We start from the raw sequence: 22,617 nt of genomic DNA on the forward strand, positions 1-22,617 counted from the left end.
ATAGTGGAACATTCCAAAGGAACCCAACCTACATGAGTCAGGATCAGGTGAAAACTCTCTGTACGCTTATCTTTCTCAAGAATGTAGTCCTGTCCTGTCACTTCGGCCTTGCCCTGTCACTTCGGCCTTGCCCTGTCACTATGGTTCTCAGCTTGGTTCCACCTGACTAAATTGCATTCTTTCCTTTCTCTTTGCAGGTCGGCCAGTTCCAGTAATGGTGACTGGTCTTTCCACATTCCTAAAGAAAGCCTAAAGAATATTTTATATCTAAAAAGGATTCTATATACCCAGTATCCATAACTTTTCCCTCTACATTCCTCCATTTTTTCTAATGATAGTTTTTAATCATAAAAACTTAACTCCACTTCTTCTAATGTAAATCTGATTACAGATCTTGCATTTCAGTATCTTCATAGCTTCTATTTCCCTGTCTGAGGGTTTGATATTGATGGCATAGCAATAAAAGCTGAACAGCACTAACTCTCTAACAAAGGTAACTGATCTGTTTAAGAAGAAAAAAACAGAATCAAAAGAGGACCAGGGAAAATATCAGAGTGGTAATGTCTAATTCCTGAAGCATGTCCTGAAAGGCTGCCTCATGGTTGTGCTGCCCGCCATTGGCCACACCCACAGGGTTTCTAGTGTCCTCTGGAATGCTGCACCAGCCTCCCCCAGAGGCTTCAAGTCGTTGTTGCTGGTCGCCTGCTCCCACCGGTATAGCTCGTTTCTCCACAGGCCAAACATGGTCGGACATCGCAGGCAGCTTGGTGGTGTTGAACTAGAACCGCGTCACACTCGGGTCTCTAGTCTCGTAGGCCCCTTTCAGCTGTTCTCAGACCTCGAGTCAGACCATTTTAAGTGCTTTTATGTAGGCAAACAAGGATTTAGAAAGGACAGCATTAGGATCATTCATTCTGCCCGCCCCAGTAAGTGGCAGAGGTACCCCACACAAAATCTCAAAGGGTGTAAGCTTAAATCACTCTAGAGTGTTCCACACTCAGAACAAGGCAAAGGGAAGGGGGGCTGTCTAGTCATTACCACCGGTCTCCAATGCTAATTTGGTTAAGGTCTCCTTAATTGTTCTATTTATCCTCTCTATCTGTCCTGAACTCTGGGGTTTATAAGCACAATGTAATTTCCAATTAATCCCCAGCTGTGTGGCCAGTCCCTAACTAAACTGGGCAACAAAGACCATTAACAGACCCAGTTAGTTACCTTGGGTATTCCAAACCTTGGAAAGATTTCTTCCAGGATCTTCTTTCCATATTTTGCCAGCTTGACTTCTGTGAAGTCCATCTCCCAGTAAGCTCTGGGCCAGTCGCCCCTCAGTCTCTTCCCATTGGTTAAGGCACAAGCTCTATAGTTTCTCACCACAGCTTTCGCCAAATCAGACAGTCCTTCTTCTTGTGGGAGAATTAATTTACCATCTCAGTTTTTTATTACCCCATAAGGGGTTTCAGAGTGAAAGCCCAAATTGTCCATCACTTGATGGTCGTTGGTGGCATATCTGAAACTGGTATCTCGAGTGTCAAAATAGTCTCTGGAACCCTTACTGCTAGAATCATTGCTCCCTGGGCAGCTTTCTAGGCAGCCATGTCAGCCATCTGATTTCCTTTTTGCAACAGTGTACTGAGCCCTTTGGTTTTGGTTCAAAGAGGCTCAGTATTTCTGCGTTGTCAGCAGCCCTCTTTGTCTATAGATTGCACCATGTATATGAGCCGTGGCAAAGGCATATCGGTACTAGCTTTCCATCTGCCACTGAATCTCCCGCCATTCGCTTACCTTCCACCACGAAACTGCTGCCATCTGTATAGCAGTTCAGACTTCCTGGCCAGGGCTGGTCCTTCAGGTCGCTCCGAGTACCTGTTTCTTCTGCCAGGATATCAACACAGTGATGGATGGGAGAAGAGTCGTCAGTCACAGGCAGAAAGGTGGCAGGATTCAAGATGGCCGGGGGTGCAAAGATCACCCCTTTCAGTCAACAACAGGCTCTGATAGTGCATCACGCGAGTATTAGTCATCCATCAGTCAGGGGGCTGCTGGAAAGTTGATGCTGCCAAAAGTCCTCTCTGGGGGAGCGAACTGAGGAGGTTAAGTGTCTTGTATTCTCTTATTGACTTTTAGATCTTGTATTGGCTTGTAATCATTAGTGTCTGGCTTCTTCAGTTTCAACCCAAACTTTTGGGTAATCTGCTTGCCATTCACTGATATCTGGGGCTTCCGTCTTTGTCACCCAGGTTCTCTGTCTGTCTAGTTCCTATCTTATCTTTTGCCTTTCTCTCCTGCACTGTGGCCAAAATCCTTCTCGCCTGTAATCTCACCTGCCTTTTCTCTCTTTTCTCTCTTACACTTTCTCTGCCTCCTTAACTAAATCTTCCAGTAACCTCTCAAGAAACACAGACAGTGGCTCGTTTTGGTCCCTGAAGGACTTCTCTTACCTTGGCCAAATCGGTGGGCCATCTCGCTGCCCTTGGAGACCCGCTAGAGCCCGATGGTAGACCACCAGCCACCCCTTACCTGCAGTTAAGGGGGAATCCAGCATCAATCTCATTGGGAAGCTGCATAGGCTGCCCGTTGTCACCAGGAACGTTCTTACAGGCTTCTAACAGAATTCTTTCCTTCTCTTCAGTAGTAAAGAGAACCTGTAAATGCTATTGACAATCATCCCAGGTGGGCTGGAGGGAAAACATCAAAGACTCTACCAGTCACGTCAGACTGGCTGGGTTGTCTGGAAAGGAGGGGTCTTCTAAGAACCCCACAGATATCTTTTCTCTTTCTTAAGGGGAGGGGGGCTAAATTTGTCTTTACCACTGTATCTAATTGACAGCAGGCTAGTACTGTGTCACAGCTTTTCTTATTTTTTCTTACTCTAGCAATCATTTCCACCTGCTCTATCTTCTTCTCAACCATAAACATGAGTGAGTCAAAATTTCTGGAGCTCACGACTGAACTGCCAACTGCAGCCACTGTTTCACTATACTTTTAAATGCACAATTTATATATATATTTTTTTAAAACAAAATTTTCTTACTTTTTCTGGCTGTAATTTCAGAAGAAGCACCTTGTCACCTGCTAAACTCAATAATCAATGAGACCAAGGCAGGGCTCTAAAAGTCAATTGAAACTGGTTTTTTGTTTTTACTTTTCTTTACTCTTAACTTCTTGTAAGGCTATTAGCCATTCCTTGAGGCAAAACTTTCTAGTGATATAATTCCATATGCATTTCTTGGAATGGCAGCTGGAGTAGGCAAGTCAGGCTGTAATTCTAATCTCTCCAGCATAATCATTATATAGCTCCTGGACCATAAACTGTCTCTTTTAAATGTCCTTGGGTCTGAGGCTGACCTGTCTTCCCCAAGGAAGAAGCAAGGCAATAAAACAAATTCCAGAAAACACCTTTCCAGGGACTAGTCAGAGTGACCATGACAACAGGAATGTCACACCAGCTTCTGCTGAGCCCTCTCTGAGCTTTGTCCTAACTCAAATTTGAAAGTTCTTAATTTAGGCCTATCTACAAATTCCTAAAGTAGTTCATCAAGGCCTTATCTGATCCCAGATAAAACTTACACTGAAATCTTCTTTTCAATCTTGGGGGAAGAAAAAAATCAGTTTCTTTACCATGAAAGCAAAAAAGTTCTTAGCCTCTCCAAGAGCAGCCTGTGCAAAGAATCATTTTTGCCAGGGCTCCTCCTGCTGTGCCTCACTTTTATCCACAGAGCAGGGGGACTTGCCTATAAGTTTTAACCCTTTTTATCTTTCTGAACATGAAACATAGAACAGACATTTATTCTAATAAAACAAAGACAGACAACGACACACGTGGACAAATTTGGCACCAAGGACTCACAATAGACATAGAAAGCATAACCAAGAATCTCTCCGGTAGGAGCCAGAGAGTTCCTTTTCTTTTGCTAACACACCGCGGAGATCAGACAATTGTTTTAGCTATTTCTCTGTCAATGGCCATGTTAACTCATGTTAACTCTTGTTAACTCAGGATATTTAGCACAGTAGAGTCAGTTCAAAATAACGTCAGTCACAGTCCAAAAACACACAAACAGTTCATCAAGAAAACAGAAAAAACACAGTCAGTTCACCCCCATCATGGGCGGTGAATATACCAGGTACAGAGTATTCTCACCCCTATCACAGGTGCAGAGACGGGTTACACAATCAAGACATGAAAGACTGCCGGTGAGAGAACCTAATGACCAGATGACATGGCCAGCCCATGCTGGACCTAATTTAACAGATTTCTTACATCACCAGCAATGAACAACACAGAATTAGTTGTGCCTTTAACTTAGTTAAAAGGTCCCTACGGAGCAAAGGGGTAGGACACTCAGGTATCACTAGGAAGGAATGAGACACCTGTCCTTTTCCCAGGTCTACTGTTCTCGTGGTGGTCCACGAATATGAGTTCTGTCCAGTGGCTCCAATAACTATGGTTTGCTTACTTCCCAACTTCCCCAGGGGTTTCTTGAGCACTGAGAATTCTGCTCCCATGTCGACAAGAAAGTCCATGGGGGTCCCCTCCACTTTCAGGGTTACCCTAGGCTCGGGGAGGGGGGCCAAGCCCTGACCCCCCTAGTCTTCATTGCTACCTAGGGCCAGAGCCTTAAGTCCCTTCTTGGCGGGACACTCTCTGGCCCAATGTCCTCTCTCCTTGCAATAGGCACATTGGTCTCTGTCCAGTGCTTGGCTGGCTCTTCTGGGTCTCCTTGGCTCCTGCCTCCAATACTCGCCCAAGTTCCCTGTCTGTCTAACTCCTCTAGTTCCCTGTCTTCTTCCCTCATCTACAACTGCGGCCAAAATCTTAAAAGTTGTCCCGCAGCGTTCTGGATGTTTTTCCGGGCTTCCAGAAGAACTCTCTCTTTCTCTTCAGCTGTGAAGAGAGTCTGGAGGAGCTGATTGCAATCATCCCAGGTGGGCTGGTGCGAATACATGATAGACTCCACTGGTCCAATCAGGGATGTAGGATTCTCTGAAAAAGTGGGATAATTAGCTTTCCAGTTAAACAGATCAGATGAAGAGAAGGGCCAGTATTGTAGGAACTGGACTGCATTCGGCTCGGTAGGTGCCGGACCTATAGCTCGGAGAAGTAGAGAAAACAGTGGAGTCGGGTCCTTCCGGACTCAACCCTCTCCGGCTCCTAGTGCCAGTTGCCGGCCCCCCGCCCCCGGCTGCTCCCTGTGGTTCCGGACTTGGTGCCGAGGCCGGGGGAGCCTGTGGTGGTTGATGATAAGGGGGGGCAGTGGCGGACTTGGCCACTCAGGTGGCTCCTCTATCTCGGGATAGATCTTAGGCGGAGCTGAGGGTTTAGTTTCCGAGTCCGGTTTCAGTTTGGGTTTGGGCGTTTTAGGCCCGGAACTGCAGAGAGCCAGGGCTCGGGAGCCTGGCTGTCTCTTAACCCATGGTCTCACCCACGGAGGGGGATTCTGGATCAGGTTCTGCCAAACCACGATGTATGGCTGTTGATCGGGATGTGCCCCTGGTCATTCCTGAAAAATAGTAGCTTTTACTGCAGAAATAGTAGTCGCATCAAAAGTCCCCTCAGGTGGCCATCCCACATCAAGTTTTGGCCACTCTGAGGCACAGAAAGTCTGCCAACGTCCCTTCCTGATGTTAACCGATAACTCATTGCCTCTGTCCTTCACCTCTGTCCAGTGGTCTAAAGTCAGGCTTAAGGGAGTCACTACAGTCTGTCCCATAACTGTCAACAAGCAACACAAAACACAGACAAAACAACTACACTAACCGTCTCAACCAAGAAGGCCAAAACCAATACACCTCCTCCAGCAGGCCAGGAGGTCTCTCACACCTCCTCCAGCAAGCCACCGTGTCCTCTCTGGCCTCCAGACGGGCACCCACCAGGCGTCCCTGGGGTCCCTCCTCACCTGGGACGTCTCCCAGGTTGTGGCAGTGGTAACCCTCCTAGCACGTCTGCTGGTCACCCATTCGCCTCCTGCCGAGACAAAAGGTTTGCTGTCTCTTACGAGACAGAAACAGCTGCCAAGCCAAACCATAGAAGTGCACTTTCCAGAATTCCAAACGAGACGGATCGACACACAAAACACACAAACAAAACCGCGGTGCCCTTACCTCCCAGTGGGGGTCTCAGAGATCAGGGTGGTCGCAAATCCCAGGACGAGCCCCCAATGAAGACCTCCGCAGAGGGGAGACCCTCTCTCAAGTCTCAGAAAGTCGCGACCACCCAGTAATCTACTCGAGACACCATATACCGGAGCAATTGCGAGGTTATTTATTAGGGCGTGACAACTAGCTGCCGGTCAATTCGCATGCCCACGCAGGAGCTGAATTGACCCCGACTGCCAGTTTGAGGGGTGTTTTTAAAGGGAAAAACCACAAACCAAGGAAATGAGGAGGGGGTGAGGGGGTTGCTAGGGTGGTATAACATAAAAATAGTGGAACATTCCAAAGGAACCCAACCTACATGAGTCAGGATCAGATGAAAACTCTCTGTACGCTTATCTTTCTCAAGAATGTAGTCCTGTCCTTTCACTTCGGCCTTGCCCTGTCACTTCGGCCTTGCCCTGTCACTATGGTTCTCAGCTTGGTTCCACCTGACTAAATTGCATTCTTTCCTTTCTCTTTGCAGGTCGGCCAGTTCCAGTAATGGTGACTGGTCTTTCCACATTCCTAAAGAAAGCCTAAAGAATATTTTATATCTAAAAAGGATTCTATATACCCAGTATCCATAACTTTTCCCTCTACAACACACACACACACACACACACATCAGCATCAAAAAGGACCTGCCTATCTCAATCCCTCCCCCGTCTGCACTGCCCCTGTGCAGCTGAAGTAGGGATGTCAGGAAATAGAAGAGACAAAGGCTAATAGCAGCTCCTGCACCTGTTATGGGAGGAAAATGCATTTGCATATTGGGGAGGCATGGTCCTTTTCCTTCATTAGCATCCCTCCTTCTAAAATAATTATTATTACAAATGTCTCAACAGTTTGAGGATTCATGTTTGTTCCCTCACACTCCAGAAAATCCCCCAAACCAATGAGAATTGCCCTGTACCTCTAACATGTCTATGGAGCAGTCTTTTCACCCGAATTCTATTGGAGTGACTTTGTCCAATGGACAGTAACCCATATGGGGGCTGCTCTTCAGAAAGCTAACTACCACCTGGGTTTTACATGTATTCCCAGCTTAGTGTGTGCATTCACCACACAATGGTGAATGTTAGCGGGATTTCAGTCCCTATCTTAATTTTGTATCGTAACATTTATTTTTATTTTGTTTGGGGAGCACAGTACATGCCGTGGAGTATGCGTATGTGTGTAGATCAGAGGACAACTAGCAGAAGTTAGTCCTCTAATGTGACCCAGGGGATTAAACTCAGGCCCATTAGGCTTGGTGGCAAGTGTCTTTATCCACTGAGACATCTCAGCAACCTGTTTTTGTCCTTGCGATACTGAACAATGAATGCAGGGTCTCACATATGAAAGCTATAACCCAATCCAGGATCCACCTTTTAATAACAGCTTCTCCATAGAGGAGCTTCACTTGATGCCTTAGATTGTATTCTCTGGGGGTTGGGGGGAGAATTATGAGTGGGTTCTGCAGGGAAACCACGAGGATTTCGGGAGAGCTGGATCGCAGGTGGCAGGCTGGTCACCATGTGTTTGTAACTGGGACTCAGCTAATCCAGCAGATACCTCCCAGCAAGAATGGCCTGTCAGAGCTATCCCACATTCAGGCAAAGGGGGCAGGCCACCCACTAGGGTACCATACAGTTTGCTAGTGTGGGGAGGGGATGGGGGGGGTGGAGAGTCTGTGAATCCTCACCAGCTAAAGTTCTGTATCTTCATTATGTTTCTGTTGCTGTGACAAAACACTCTGGAAAAAGCAACTTAGGGAAGTTTATTCTGCTCCACAGCTCAATGAACAGGGAGGTCCGAGCAGCAGGAGCTTGAGGCAGCCTGTCACGTCTCATCCTCAGCTTTGAAGGAGAGAGCCAGCGAATGCATGCCAGTGCTTACCTTGGGCTGTTCTGGCCCTTCATACAGTCCAGTGTCCCTACCCAGGAAGTCATCTCACCCACAATCAAGGCATCTTTCCACACCATTAGCACAGTCAGGGTAATCCTTCACCAACATTCTCAGCATCTGACCTCAGTGTAGATAGTCCTTTACAGGTGTGCCTAGAGGCTTGCCTCGTAAGTGATTTGACCATTCATGCTAACCACCACACCTATCCTCTAGGAGATACCAGACAAGGCAGAAAAGGGGATCTGGAAGCTCATTCATAAGCCCTAAACGTACTGTAGCTTACAGGGTGTTCTACCCATCAAGGAGCATTGCCCCCTGCCCGGAATACCCACCCGCACCCCCTGCCTACAAAGCATCCTCAAGGCAAGGCTGCTGATACGTTGTGCACTTAACTCTGGAAAGCCCAAACAGCCCAGTAGATTATCTGGCAACAGACCTTGAACTCCTGATCCCCCTGCCTCTGCCTCCTGAATACTGGGTCTACAGATATGCACTAGCACTTAAGTGGGGAAATTCAGAACATATTTGCCTATTAATTTAAAAAATAAAACATATTTACATAAGTGATATGTCTTTGTAAAAAAATACTTTCCAGAACTTGAAATCACATTGTCTAACATTTTTGTGGATTTCTTCAAGACATCTGAAATCTTGTGTCTGTCCCTTCACCCATCTGGTGTGAGTTCACCCGTCTGGTGTGAGATGCTGCCTGCTTTTCAGCTGGGAAAGCTGATGCACCCACGAACAGCTGAGAACTGGAGGAGACTTGGATAGGCTTGTCAGATAACCGTGGACATTTTCTGTGATGCTCTGTCAAAACTCAGTAAGGGTTAATCTCTGAACCACTTGTGCATAGTGGAATCTGAAGTCTTACTATGTACCCTTTCATACTGTTAGGTCAAAAACCATCATCGCACCAGGGAGAAGAAGACTCAGCAGGAAGAGGTCCTGACTGTGGACTGATGGTCTGAGTCTGGCCCCAGAACCCACAGGTGAAAGAAGAGAAATGATTCCCCAAAGCTGTCCTCTGACTTAGACATCTATGCTGCAGCACTTGCACACACATGCGCACATGAGTGAGCATGTGTGTGTGTGCATGCGCACACACTCACACACACACACACACACACTAAAAAACCTTATTGTGTACTTTACTTTTTGAACTGGACCAAATCCCATTCAGGAATTTGTCATACCATGCCATAGTCATTTTGGTTATTGAATTGTTCAGACTTTCCAGATGGTGACACATTTATATGCAGTACCATGGGACTGGGGTGAAGGTTAAATGGTTAAGAGCATGTATTGTTCTTCCAAAGGACCTGAATTTGGTTTCCAGCATCTACATGAGGCATCTCACAGGCCACTGTAACCTCGGACCCAGGGGATCTGATGCCTTTATACAGATGTGACCCCTGCCACATGTATATAATCTATAAAAAATTATTTCATGTGCATTGGTATTTTGCCTGCATGTCTGTCTGTGTGAGGGTATCAGAGCTTCTGGAACTGGAGTTACTGGAACTGGAGTTGCAGACAGTTGTGAGCTGCCAGATGGGTGCTGGAAATTGAACCTGAGTCCTCTGGAAGAACAGACAGTGCTCTTAACCACTGGGCCATCTCTCCAGCCCCACATATACATAATTTAAAATAATCAAATAAATCTTTTATTAAAAAAGAATTGCATTCATTAACTTTACCATCAACCTCAGCTCACAGGTCTCTAAGTACTTGTAAGCTGCCGGATTTCCGAAGGTGGGTTTGAATGTTCTAAAATATTGGCAATTATTTTCTTTAAAGCTTTACCTCATTCGTTTGAAAGAAAAGTATCTGCTCTATATGCAAGTGTGAAGAATGGTAGTTTATCTATCCATAATTCTTTCAAGGAAAACATTGTCATTTATTAAAAAAATACTTCCAGTTCTAGCTCACACATACATACATACATAGTATGTGAATAGCATTCCTTAACATAAGCATGGTCCTTCATTTTGCTTATTAACATAAGCAAGTCTCCTGCATTTGTACCACCAACATGGCTATTAACATTGTAAAAAGCAAAGATTACCTTAGTACTTGTTGCAGAAAAATTTGACCCAAGAAAATCCATTGAAAGGTGCTGAGGCTACTAAGGGTCAATGGCTAATTGTGTGTGCCTGTGTGTGTGTGTGTGTGTGTGTGTGTGTGTGTGCACGCATGTGCACATGTGCGTGCGTGTATGTGCATGTGTGTGCATGTGTTTATGTGTGTGTGTGAGTGTGTGTATGTGCATGTGTGTGTGCATTTGAGAAAGAGAAAGAGAGAGAGAGAGAGAGAGAGAGAGAGAGAGAGAGAGAGAATACATCATCTTGTTTATATGTGTATTGGGGTAAGGAGTCAATGTCCTTGTGGGTTTAAAATTTTTTTTTTGCATTTTATTTCATTTTATTTTTTTGAGTTTTGTGTTTATTTAAAACAATATATAAAGTTGAACAACTGTAGGAGAGATGAATATTGTTTTCTTCTGAGTTTTATCTTGAATGTTCTCATTTTTTGAGTCAGAATCTCATTATGTAGCCCTGGCTGGCCTTGAACTCACAGAGCTCCACCAGCCTCCAGCTCAAGTGCTAGGATTAAGGGCTGAACCGTCATGCCTGGCCCAATATCCCTGCTTTTCAAGTGCCATGGAGATTTTCTCTTTTTTTCTTAAGGGTTTGTTTTTGTTGTGTGTGTATGTTTACCTGCTTGTATATGTGCACCACACATGTACATGGTGCCTGTAGAAGTCAGAAAGAGGTGTCATGTACCCTGGAAAATGGAGTTACAGCCAGTTGTGGGCCATTATTGAGTGAGTCCTGGGAAGCAAAGTGGGTTCTCAGCAAGGGCAGCCAGTTATCTTAAGAGCTGAGCCATCCCCTCCAGCTTCTCTTCTGTAGAAACTTCTGTAGAGTTACTAGAGAGGCTTCTGCAAGCCTCTTTCTAACTGTCAGGAAACAGGCCCCCTAGCTCCAACAGCCATCAACTTTCTCCTTTAAAGCAAACAACTCTTTAAGGGAGGCCACCAAGCTCACCGCGTTAGGAGGCAACCGCATACGGAAACCTGGACAGGAACAACAGTAGGTTAGTTGGTTGGTTAGTTAGTTAGCCTAACCCAGGACACTTGTACTTCAAGCAAAGCACATTCTGGAAATCAAGATGTGGCTTGAGGTCTCAAAATCACCTTCAGAGGGAGTGTGAGAGCTGGAAGAAAGGTTTAGGAAAGTTTACTAGCTAATTAATTCCTGGTCACTGACCCAGAGGTAAAGAGCGACTGGATCGTGGATAGCTACCAAGCTCCGTGCTGGTATAGGCGGCAGCACCGAGGACAGCGCCAAGCACTGCGCTGCACGCAGAGAGAAAACTGAATGCCGAAGCCACATGCTGAGAGCCGGGGTGGGGAGAGGCGGCTTCATCAGCTGATGTCTTACGTAGTGCGGGAGTCCCACTTTGCTAAGGCAGGTCTGGATGGGCGCGCCAGCGTGCACTCTCGGAGCAGCAGCCTCAGGCACGGTGGAGAGAGAGATCAGGGCAGGGCAGAAGGCAGTCTCCAGAAAGCAGGTATCTACGTGGCTTCCAGTCCCCCACCCCCACCCCTCGGAGCCACAGCCGAAAGAAGGGGGAGGTGGGCAAGGAGCAGCCCTGGACCAGCGACTGTTCTGATGCACTAGGTGGGTTCTAGGCATCCACCCTGCAGTGGGCGGGGGCCGACCCCAAGGATGCTCTGCTGCAGGCAACCAGACAGCAGTCTCCGCCAAGGTGAGAAACAGCAGGCATGTGATAGCAAAGGCCGGCCCTGGCTTCTAGACTCGGCCCCTTGAGTCAGCTTTCCAGATCTCTAAGAATACCTGGGCTGTGTGGCTTATAGCCCAACACCCTCCTCTCTGCCACAATTTCCTCTGAACTCTCACTGGGTGGAGACTGAAGCCAGGTTTTTGGCTCTTGGCAGAATCCTTTCCACTGACCAGCGGTCACAAACATCTAGATTGACTTCAGTGGGCTCGGTGGCTACATAGAGTCTAAACGCAGGCGTCCCAGGCCAGCAATGGATCTGCCTGTAAACTTGACCTCCTTTTCTCTCTCTACTCCCTCCTCTTTGGAACCTAACCGCAGCTTGGACACGGAAGTCCTGCGCCCTAGTCGGCCTTTTCCCTCAGCTTTCCGAGTGCTAGTCCTGACCTTGCTGGGCTTTCTAGCTGCGGCCACGTTCACTTGGAACCTGCTGGTTCTGGCCACCATCCTCAGGGTACGCACCTTCCACCGAGTACCACACAACCTGGTAGCATCCATGGCCATCTCAGATGTGCTAGTGGCTGTGCTGGTTATGCCACTGAGCCTGGTGCATGAACTGTCTGGGCGCCGCTGGCAGCTGGGCCGGCGTCTGTGCCAGCTGTGGATAGCATGTGACGTGCTCTGCTGTACCGCCAGCATCTGGAACGTGACAGCAATAGCCCTGGACCGCTACTGGTCAATCACGCGCCACCTGGAGTACACACACCGTGCCCGCAAGCGTGTCTCCAACGTGATGATCCTGCTCACCTGGGGACTCTCCGCTGTCATCTCTCTGGCTCCGCTGCTCTTTGGCTGGGGAGAGACTTACTCCGAGCTCAGTGAGGAATGCCAGGTCAGTCGGGAGCCTTCCTACACCGTGTTCTCCACTGTGGGCGCCTTCTACCTGCCACTGTGTGTGGTGCTCTTTGTATACTGGAAGATTTACAAGGCCGCGAAGTTCCGCATGGGCTCCAGGAAGACCAATAGCGTCTCCCCCATACCCGAACCTGTGGAGGTGGGTGCTACAAGGATTGTTAAAAAATACTACACTTGTATCTCAAAGACTTTCTTCACAGCACACCTCTCCTGATGTTTGTGGAAGGTGAAACTCTCCAGTTTGAGGAGAGGTAGGCAAGGGAGGAAGGGAGGGCGTAAGAGCCAGAGATTTGCTTTGCTCTAAACTCTGAAATTACAGAGCCCCTCCCACACTGAATGTCTGGTGGATTGTTTTCTTTCTTGAAAAATGAGGGGTTTGCCATCCATGTCCTACCTGGTCCACTTTGGTACTACAGCCCTGTGGATGGACAGCATCTGGAGAAGCTGGTGTCTTGGGGACACTGGCTCAGTACTCCAGGGCGGGGAAAAACATGCAGTTTTCTGCATTGGTAGTGAGGGTGTCTGGAGGAAGTAAGATTAGAATGATTGACAGGATGAGTGCCACATAGCAGGCATACCGGTTGTGTTGCGTTCTAGGCTGTTTTGCAAACTATAATTTCTAGGTTGCTGTCCTTTATTCTTTGGTGTCCTGCCTAACACTACTCCCATAAGATTAAATACAACTGTTTGCTGTGCCGTGGTGACTGCATGTGGGTGGCACCAATGCTTTCTGGGTCTATTTACTGCAGTCCCATCGGGCCATGGGCAACATTAAGGACCACTTGGCCTGTCTGCCTTCCCTTTGAGTGTCAGGACAGAGCTCTCTTGCTCCCTACAGCAGCCCTTTGAAGCAGACAATCTCTAAATGGAAGTCCTACTTTCTCCCACCCTGTGCCACCCACACTTCCTTTGCCTGCCTCTCCTTAACTCCTAAAGATCTGAGCTGCCTCCTTAACTCCTAAAGATCTGAGCTGCGATTCAGTGTTCTTTTCAAGCTCCACGAAAAGGAGCCAGCTCCCCACCCGCTGCCGAGAGTCTGCTGTGTGCACTGAAGTCAGATCAGGGCAAGGACACAGTCTTTGATTCCTGTTGCTGGGCTCAGGGGCAGCAAACTGTTCTAAATGAATGTGTGGAGTATGTTGTTCTGGCTTGATGTGAAAACAAGCCTGAGAATGGTGGTTATTTGTGAAGACTGTGTCAGCATGCTGCGTTTCCACTCATTCATGCTTAGGTGTGGATAGGGAAAGGAAAAGGGCACTGTTTTGTTTTCGGAATACAGGTGTCAGAGGTTACATGTTCCTCCATCTACAACAGTGGTCCTCCACCAAGCATGATGTTTGGACTGCCTGATGATTTCTAATAGCACAGGATGGCCCCAAAGAATTCTGAGGACCAGAATTCATAGAACTAAATTTTGGAAACTCTGCTGTATCCACCAAGAAGCCAGGAACTGAGTTCTAAGTAGTCTTAGGCTACTGAAGCTTGGAGTCCACCTCTACTTTCCCTGGTAACAGAAACGGGAATACCAGCTTTCCTTTTCCTTGGATCTCAATGACCATATAAAAAAGGTGGAGGTGGTTCTAAGGTCTATCTCTAGCCTGGGGTGAGACCTGGCATTTCATACAGCCAAAATGGAGATGGAAGGGTTAAGTTGCTCCCTGATGAGACAACGTACTTTCCTTTGCTGAGCCCTCTTCTCCAGTGTAGCCCCTTACTGAATTGGCCAGGTGTGACCTTCCCTGTTTTCTTCTTGTTTATTTCCCTTTCTTTCAGACACTGGTTGAAGGCCATGCATGCTTTCCCTGGTACTCTGGGCTCTTTCACTTTCTCTCTGAAGCCCCTTCTTTTGTCCAAGGCTTCTTGCTCACACTCTGTGTGTGTGTGTGTGTGTGTAAATCAGAGGGCAACTGCCAGGAATTGATTCTCTGTTTCCAACCAGTGAGTTCCAGGGATCAAATTTAGGTCATCAATGTCAGCAGCGAATGCTTTTACCGTTGAGCCATCTCGATATTCTCAGATAATTTTTATTTTATTTTATGTGTTTAGGTATTTTGCCTGCATGTATTTTTATGTGCACCATGTGTGTGCCTGGTACCTGCAAAGGCCAGAAGAGGGTGTTGGATCATCTGGAATTGGAGTTAGAGACAGTTGTGGTCTGCCACATGAGAGCTGGCATCAAATCTGGGTCTTTTGGTCAAGCAGTGTTTTGTTTTGTTTTGTTTTCATCATGGTCTCACTATGTAGCCCTGGCTGTCCTGGAACTCACTTTGTGGACAAGGATGGCCTCGAACTCAGAGACCCACTTGCCTCCAAGGGCTGAGATTAAAGGCATGAGCCGCCACTCCCAGCTGAGCAGCTGTACTTTTAACCTCTGAGCCATCTCTCCAGCCCACCCCAGATAAAATTTAAACTGTATATCAAATGAGTTGATCTTTATAGTGTGAGGGCTAAAGGCAGCTTTAACTCGGTGCAAACAAGCAGGGCAGCCACTGTACAGTCAAATGCCCTCTCCAGTCAGAAGGATGGGGACTTGGTAGGTGACTACATTCCCTGTGGAATAACTTCATTGAGCAGATTTTGAATAGTGACTTCAAGCTAATAAGAGATACTGATTCTTTTAATGTGCCTTCTGCTAATAAATTATGATAAAGATGGATGATTAATAACAGTGATAGATAACATATAATTGATACACAACATATCAAAAGATGAGAGAGAAATAATAGATAATCTATTGGTATATATAGGCTCCCATATTTCTGGGTACAGAGGCTTCTATAGGAGTATCCAGAGAACCACATCTTGTATAGATCTCTGGTCTTTACTTTTTAAGACTATTTGGGAATGTCTAGCCTCATGTTGGATATTTTCTAAGTTGATAGGTTCACAGGTCCACTTACTTATTATTTTTGAGTCCATTTATTTAAAGAAAAAACGAAGCCAGGCACGGTGGTGCATACCTTTAATTCCAGTACCTTGGAGGCAGAGGCAGGAAGATCTCTGTGAGGTTGAGGCCAGTATAGTGAGTTCCAAGACAGCCAGGGGTATATAAAAAGACCCTGGAGAAAGGGGGGGGGGACACAGACAGAGAGAGACAAACAAAGACAGACAGATAGACACACACACACACACCCCCCCGGGGGGGGGGAGGGAGAGGGAGAGGGAGAGAAAGAGAAGTCTGAGTTTCAGCCTCACCATCTGTTCCACCAGCAGCTGTGGGCTTCCATTCCACACAAATGCTGTGTGGATTTTCTGTTATATTTATCTTCTGTCTTTATTTGAAATTCTGCACCACTTTTCAGTCATCCTGTGCAAGGGAAGTTCTGAAGTCACCTTATGTAAGCCATATTCTATCTTTATGGTTCCATTTCCACAGCTGGATTAGATAAATCTTCTCTTCTTCCCCTTGCTCTTTTTAAATATTTCCAATTCTGAAGAGGTTTCACTTTAGTCTGTGACAGATCCAGATACTATTGTTTGTTTTCTAGTCTAATGAAAGTCTACATTCTACAACACATTCCTGTCCTTTCTCTGAGGCTTAGGAAAATTCCCCCTCATTCCCTTGGCTTTGGTATAGGCTTTGAAATGAAAATTTATAGATCTGGCTTTATACCTGATGAGTTTACAGAATGCATATATTTTCCTGAATAAAAAAAAAATCCTGAAGAAAGGACAGTTCATTTAGAATGTTTGATAATGCTTCAAGAACATGCTAGAGAAAGACCCAAGGGAGAAGCAATATTGAAAATTAAACAAGCTGACTACAGCTAGACAGAGATTACTCCGTGGTTAAGAGTGCTTGCTGGTCCTGCAGAGGACCTGAGTTCAATTCCAGAACTCACTTCTGGCAGCTCATAATTCCAGCTCCATATGATCCGGTACCCTGCACTCTGAAGGTAGCTACACACACACACACACACACACACACACACACACGCATGAACACACACACGTAAAATAAATCTTTAAAACAAAAACCAAGCAGCTGTAGAGCCTGCAGGTTAATTGCACAGCACAGCAGTGTTTGACAGTGTGCCCTCTGACACATGGCCTACACCTTAAGCAAAGATCTAATCCAAGGCCTAACTACAGACTGCCAGGTGAAGCATTAGTTACTTGAAACAAACAGCTCGACATGATGACCTGACACATGGACATCCTTGCTTGCAAATTCCAGAATAGCAAAACACCACCCAGTAGTAAGAGCTCAGGTAGCAGCCAGAATCCAAAGGACCAATAGTTTCATGAGTTGGGGTCCAGTAAATGTCTTCTGGTAAGATGTTATGGTGGTCCTTTGCTGGGCAGTGGTGGTGCACGCCTTTAATCCCAGCACTTGGGAGGCAGAGGCAGGCGGATTTCTGAGTTTGAGGCTAGCCTGGTCTACAGAGTGAGTTCCAGGACAGCCAGGGCTACACAGAGAAACCCTGTCTTGAAAAACAAAACAAACAAACAAACAAACAAACAAAAAAGATGTTGTGGCGGGTCCTGAGAACTGTCTCAGTCCTACCTTTATAACTGGCGAAGTGGGGTGGGGGTAGGGGTCGGGGGAAGGGGCACAGCTGTGACCCAGAGGCTGAGATGAAAAGAGCATTAAGAGAAACCCTGCTGTCCTAACCTGTCCTTAGGACAGGGGAGATCTTGATTATCTCTGAATTTAAGAGTGGTCAGGCTCAGTGGGGCAATGTCCTCTGTAGAGTGTGGTGGCTCAGACTGATTGATTGGTTCTCAGAGTCAGGTGTTTAGGGGGGCTCTAATTTGATTGGCTGGCTCCCGAGTAAGTGTTATGATGACTGGCTCCTTCACAAGCTTGTGCTCGGGGAAACTGCATTGTCCTCCAGTGGAAGAGGTTTACACAACCAGCAAGCCTCCTTGTTACCATAGCTACAGAACAATCATTCTGCCCCTGAGTCAGAACATTTTATCACCACCACCCACGCTGAGCCTTCTAATCTGTATATCTGTCTCTTGAGTGTTCTGGCAGGTCCAGGTGACCTGTCTTACAAATCAGCTGAACCCATACTTTGGAGCTGAGAGTCTCTGTCCTCAAACTTCAGCACCACAAAGCAGTGGAGTATTAATTGGCAGGAGTAAGAACATGGTAGATTTGTAGTAAAACTTTAAATAATTATTTAGCATATCAACATTTTGGAAAAAAAAATAACAACAGCTTTAGCAAGTGGCGCCTGTTCCCCGAATAACAGTGATTGAAAGAGAAAAGGCGGAGAAAGCTGGAAAGTTTCAGTGAGTCTGAAATTGTGAGGTACCTATTCTGAATGTATGTCGGAGGTAATGGAGAAGATCTAGCTTGGTCTGCCTGCTCACACCCTGTTAGCCTCTCTAAGACCTTAAACTCTTACAGTAATCGGTATAAGGTTACTCTATAGACCCCGTTAAGTTTTTCATTGTAGCCATTGATTAGCAGTGCCAAGGTCTGGAAGCCGGACCTGAAAACAAGAGAAAGCGGAAACTTTTCAAGCAGCCAGGATCTCCTACCTGCCCAAGGACAGGGACCTCTTACAGGGGGTTTGGTGTTGAACACAGCACCGGGAACATGGCCTGGGGAAAGGACCCAAGTTTCATATGGAAGCGTGTTACTTGATCCAACCTGGCGTGCTTTGTGGGAAGAGGCAACCTCAATTGAGAAACTGCTCAGGTCAGTTTGGTCTGTGTGAGAGACTGTCTGGACTGATGAATGAGGCGGAAGGGCCCAGTCCACTTTCCGTAGCACAATCCCTAGGCAGCTGAGCATGCGCTGTGTGAGAGCAGCTGAGCATGCGCTGTGTGAGAGCAGCCGAGCATGAGCTTGTGGGTCAGCGATCAGCGTTCTCTGAAGTTTCTGCTTCAGCTCCTGCTTAGGTTCCTGTCCCGATTCCCTCATCGACGAAGACTGACCTGGAAGTGAAGTGTAAGTTGAAATAAACCCTTTCCTCCCCAAGTTGCTTTTGGTCATGGTTTTTATTTTTTTTATTTTTTATTTTTATTTATTTATTTATTTTTAAATCATAGCAACAGAGGAAAAACGGGACAATGGGGGAAATGCTTTTCTGTGAACTATGGACCTCTCTTACTAAACTCTGAAGAACTGCTGATACAAAACCATGTCCCGGTGTCCCCACAGTATCGCAGCACCCCCATGTCCTCAGTAGTCACAGTGTTGATAGTACCTGCATGTTGCCAGAATCCCTACTGCCATCAGCAGTGTCCAGTTTAATGCCAAGCATGGTGCAGACTTTCTGAGGGAGGAAGAGTCAGAGAATTCCCGGGAGTCCTAGGGGAGTTGGTTCTCCCCTTTTATCATGTAGTCTCTGGGGATTGAACTCAAGTCATCAGACTTGGTGGCAAGCACCTTCACCCACTGAGCCACCTTCGCCTGCCCTTTGGGAATCTCATATCAGAAGAAAAGTTCTAGAATATTCCAATGGTTTAGAGCAGACTCGCATGTACATTCTAGAAATCTGGCCCTAAGTATACCCCTGACTTCCTAGAGTTTGATTAATGATGGAGTGCAGAGACCGTTCATTTGGCAGCCCTGCTTCACTTTTGAGTTTTGATTTTCCTCTTTTTTTTGTTTGTTTTTGTTTTTTTTTTTTAATTTTGTTTTTCGAGACAGGGTTTCTCTGTGTAGCCCTGGCTGTCCTGGAACTCACTCTGTAGACCAGGCTGACCTCGAACTGAGAAATCTGCCTGCCTCTGCCTCCCGAGTGCTGGGATTAAAGGCGTGCGCCACCACCGCCCGGCTTTGATTTCCCTCTTTAGGCTACTGATATGTAGTAGGTCCACTCTGATGCTGGGTGGCAACAGCAAGCCACAGCCAGTTAGCCCCTAGATGGCAAAAGAAACTCACTAACTCCCACAGGGTATCATGTAGCTGGCTGAGTTTGAGTACCTGGTGTGAGAGAGATGGTGAGTGAATTTTCAATCTTCACAATTCTGTTCATAATGAGCTCGTTAGGATATTATTAATTATTTCCCTTATTGCTGTGATAAAATGCCCGATGGGAGCAACTTAAGGGAGAAAGGATTTACTTTGTCTTGTGGTTTGGGGATGATGCAGGAAAAGCCCAGTGGCAGGAGCCTGAGGGTCACCCCGTATGTGCATTTGGGGAACACAAAGACACAGGACTGGGCACACTCTCCCCTTTTCTTCAGTGTGGGAGCCCAGCCTATGGATGATGTCATGAACACTGGGGGTGTGTCTCCCCAACCTAGAAACTGCCTCATAGACAGGCTCAGAAGTTCACCTCCTGGGTGACTGTAGATCCCCTGACTGGCCATCAGTAATTCACCGTCATGGGCAAGCCTGTCTCCTGTGCCTTTGCCATCAAATGCACATGCCCTCATGTTCTGGTTTTGTTTTTTTCACTGTGATAAAACACTCTGGCCAAGAGCAAGTTAGAAGAAGAGATTGTTTATTTTAGCCTGGAATGCCAGACCATAGTCCATCACTGAAGGAAGTCAGGGCAGGCCTCCTTGGTATTCAACACAGTGTTTCCTCTGAGGAGCTCACTTCACAGCCACAGAAGTACAGCAGGAAACATGGAGGCTGCTTCTTGCTAGCGGGCTCATAAGATGGTTCAAACCAGTGGTTTTCAGCCTTCCTAATGAGGTGACCCTTTAATACAGTTCTTCATGTTGTGGCGACCCCCAGCCATGAAATTATTTTCATTGCTACTTCATAACTGTAATTTTGCTACTGTTATAAATTATAATGTAAATATTTTTGGAGATAGAAGTTTGCCAATGGGATCACTACCCACAGGTTAAGGAACCACTGGCTTAAATACAACTAGTTTTCTTATACAATTCAGAATGACTTGCCTAGTGATGATTGCCCATAGTGGGCTGGATGAGTTCTCTCTCTTTCTCCCCCGCCACTCTCTCTCACATGCACGCGTGCACACACACACACACACACACACACACACAGGCCAATCTGATCTAGGCAGTTCCTCTGTTAAGGCTTTCCTCTCAGATGATTCTGCCCTACATCAAGTTGAGAGTTACGGCTAACCATGACACCCCCATGGTCTATTTATTTTTGCTGTGCCTTTAGTCAAGCAGATAGCCACAGGGACTCACTTGCATTGAACTCTGTGTGCTGTAGCTTCCTCTCCTTTCTAAGATGCAGAGTCCAGCCTTGTCATTCACTGCTATGCCCTCTAGTTTGCCAGATTCCCCAACTAAGCCCCAGTACTTCCTTTGGAATGGCTTGTGGGGCCCAGGCCCATCCGTACCTGGCAAGTGTGAAGTGGCATTTCCTTACAACATGTCTCTTGGTACCTTGCAGGTGAAGGATGCTACGCAACATCCCCAGATGGTGTTCACGGTCCGCCATGCCACCATCACCTTCCAGACAGACGGGGATACGTGGCGGGAGCAGAAGGAGCAAAGGGCGGCCCTCATGGTGGGCATCCTCATTGGGGTGTTTGTCCTCTGCTGGTTCCCTTTCTTTGTCACGGAGCTTGTCGGTCCCCTGTGCTCCTGGGACATCCCTGCCATCTGGAAGAGCGTCTTCCTGTGGTTGGGCTATTCCAACTCCTTCTTCAACCCACTCATCTACACTGCATTCAATAGGAGCTACAGCAGTGCTTTCAAGGTCTTCTTCTCCAAGCAACAATGAGAGGCCACGTGGGCATGCCTTCCTCCCGTAGCTCGGTGGATTATCCTGTCCCATGAACCTTTGCAGTCTGCCCAGCTGTCCTGAGGACAAGATCCATCTGCCAAGGGCACCAGGGTCACATCAGAGCTCAGCTCACTTCAGTTCTGTGCCTGTGTGTTGGAAGTTTGTCTTCACCTGAAGTCTCTGGTGGCTTATGTCCCCAATCTGGGCACGCTTCCTCACTCAGTACCAGCAGCCACGGACCTGGCCCACAAAGTGCCCATTTCTCCTCCAACTCCACTCCACGGGGACATGAGAAGTTTGATCAGGACAGACAGGAGGGAGGAAGTGAGAGCTGAGGCAGAAAGAACAAAACTGGAAGTCAGTAGGAATCACAGACACCTGTAACCCTAGCACCAAGGAAACTAAGGCAGGAGGAGCTCAAATCTGGAGCCAGCCTGGGCTACATAGTAGGTTCAAAACCAGCCTGAACTACCTAACATCATATATAGCAACAACAAAATGCACAGGGGAGGCTGTTTGAAAAGCAGCAGACCATAAGGGCAAACTTCCCAGAACAGCCCTAATTTCAGAGTTCTGCTCTGTGTTCCTGGAGTGTATGTCCCAATACTGGGTCCTTCCTAATATTTGATCACAAAATTCTGTCCCCAAACATGTCAAAGCACCGTCCCATTTGTGATGATAGTGATTCCTGTCTTTACCATTTGTTCATTGTAAACACAAAGTCCCCATCTGTCTGTCTGTCTCTCTGTCTCTGTCTCTGTCTTTCTTTCTCTCTGTAGAAAAGGACAGTTTCCAGTTAAAATCGACTCATCCTTCAACTGGAAAACAAAAATATTTCCTTCCATTTTGAAACAACTGTTCATGAACAATAGAAAACCCTATCAATTTCACAGAATTTGTAAAAATTATTTATTTACTATGGGTTTTTATTGATGTAATTTCTTTAAATGTTTCTGGCCTTAGTGTTTATTCCCTCAGTAGTAAAATTTGAGGTTAACAACAGCCATGAGCTATTGATTTTTTAAATGCAGTTTCACAGTTGGTCACTATAAGGGCCTGTCCTTCAGACACGTTTAGTAAATAGGAGTGCTGGCCATTTTATGGTACTGTTTTGTTGGTATATGAACCTGACCAGATAGCCAGACAAGGGTCAAGTGATGCCACTATCAAGTTGGCAGTGTAACTGGTAAGTCAAGACAGTCTAGTAAAGACACAGTGTTTACATGGTCACAGAAAACCTTGTGCACACTCTCACCTCCAGAGGTATCCCAAGGGAACTTTGAGAACACTATCAAAAGAACCAAGGAGAG

At 46.6% G+C, this 22,617-nt stretch overlaps 1 protein-coding gene across 1 annotated transcript; it reads left to right on the forward strand.

Moving 5' to 3' along the window:
• The first annotated feature begins 11,940 nt into the window (after positions 1-11,940).
• Htr5a (5-hydroxytryptamine receptor 5A) lies at positions 11,941-22,028 on the forward strand. Its single transcript, XM_028774781.1, has 2 exons — positions 11,941-12,823; positions 20,972-22,028. Exons 1-2 carry the CDS (start codon positions 12,083-12,085, stop codon positions 21,302-21,304), a joined length of 1,074 nt encoding a protein of 357 aa, XP_028630614.1. The 5' UTR covers positions 11,941-12,082; the 3' UTR covers positions 21,305-22,028.
• Positions 22,029-22,617: the final 589 nt, after the last annotated feature.

Source organism: Grammomys surdaster, unplaced genomic scaffold (assembly GCF_004785775.1).
Source record: "Grammomys surdaster isolate TR1022 unplaced genomic scaffold, NIH_TR_1.0 242, whole genome shotgun sequence".
NCBI lineage: Eukaryota > Metazoa > Chordata > Mammalia > Rodentia > Muridae > Grammomys > Grammomys surdaster.

Excerpts from the sequence above, each read along its gene's own strand:
- Htr5a (XM_028774781.1), top strand. The coding sequence starts at position 12,083 with ATGGATCTGCCTGTAAACTTGACCTCCTTTTCTCTCTCTACTCCCTCC. Across the intron at positions 12,824-20,971 it reads CCATACCCGAACCTGTGGAG|GTGAAGGATGCTACGCAACA; the intron begins GTGGGTGCTACA and ends GGTACCTTGCAG.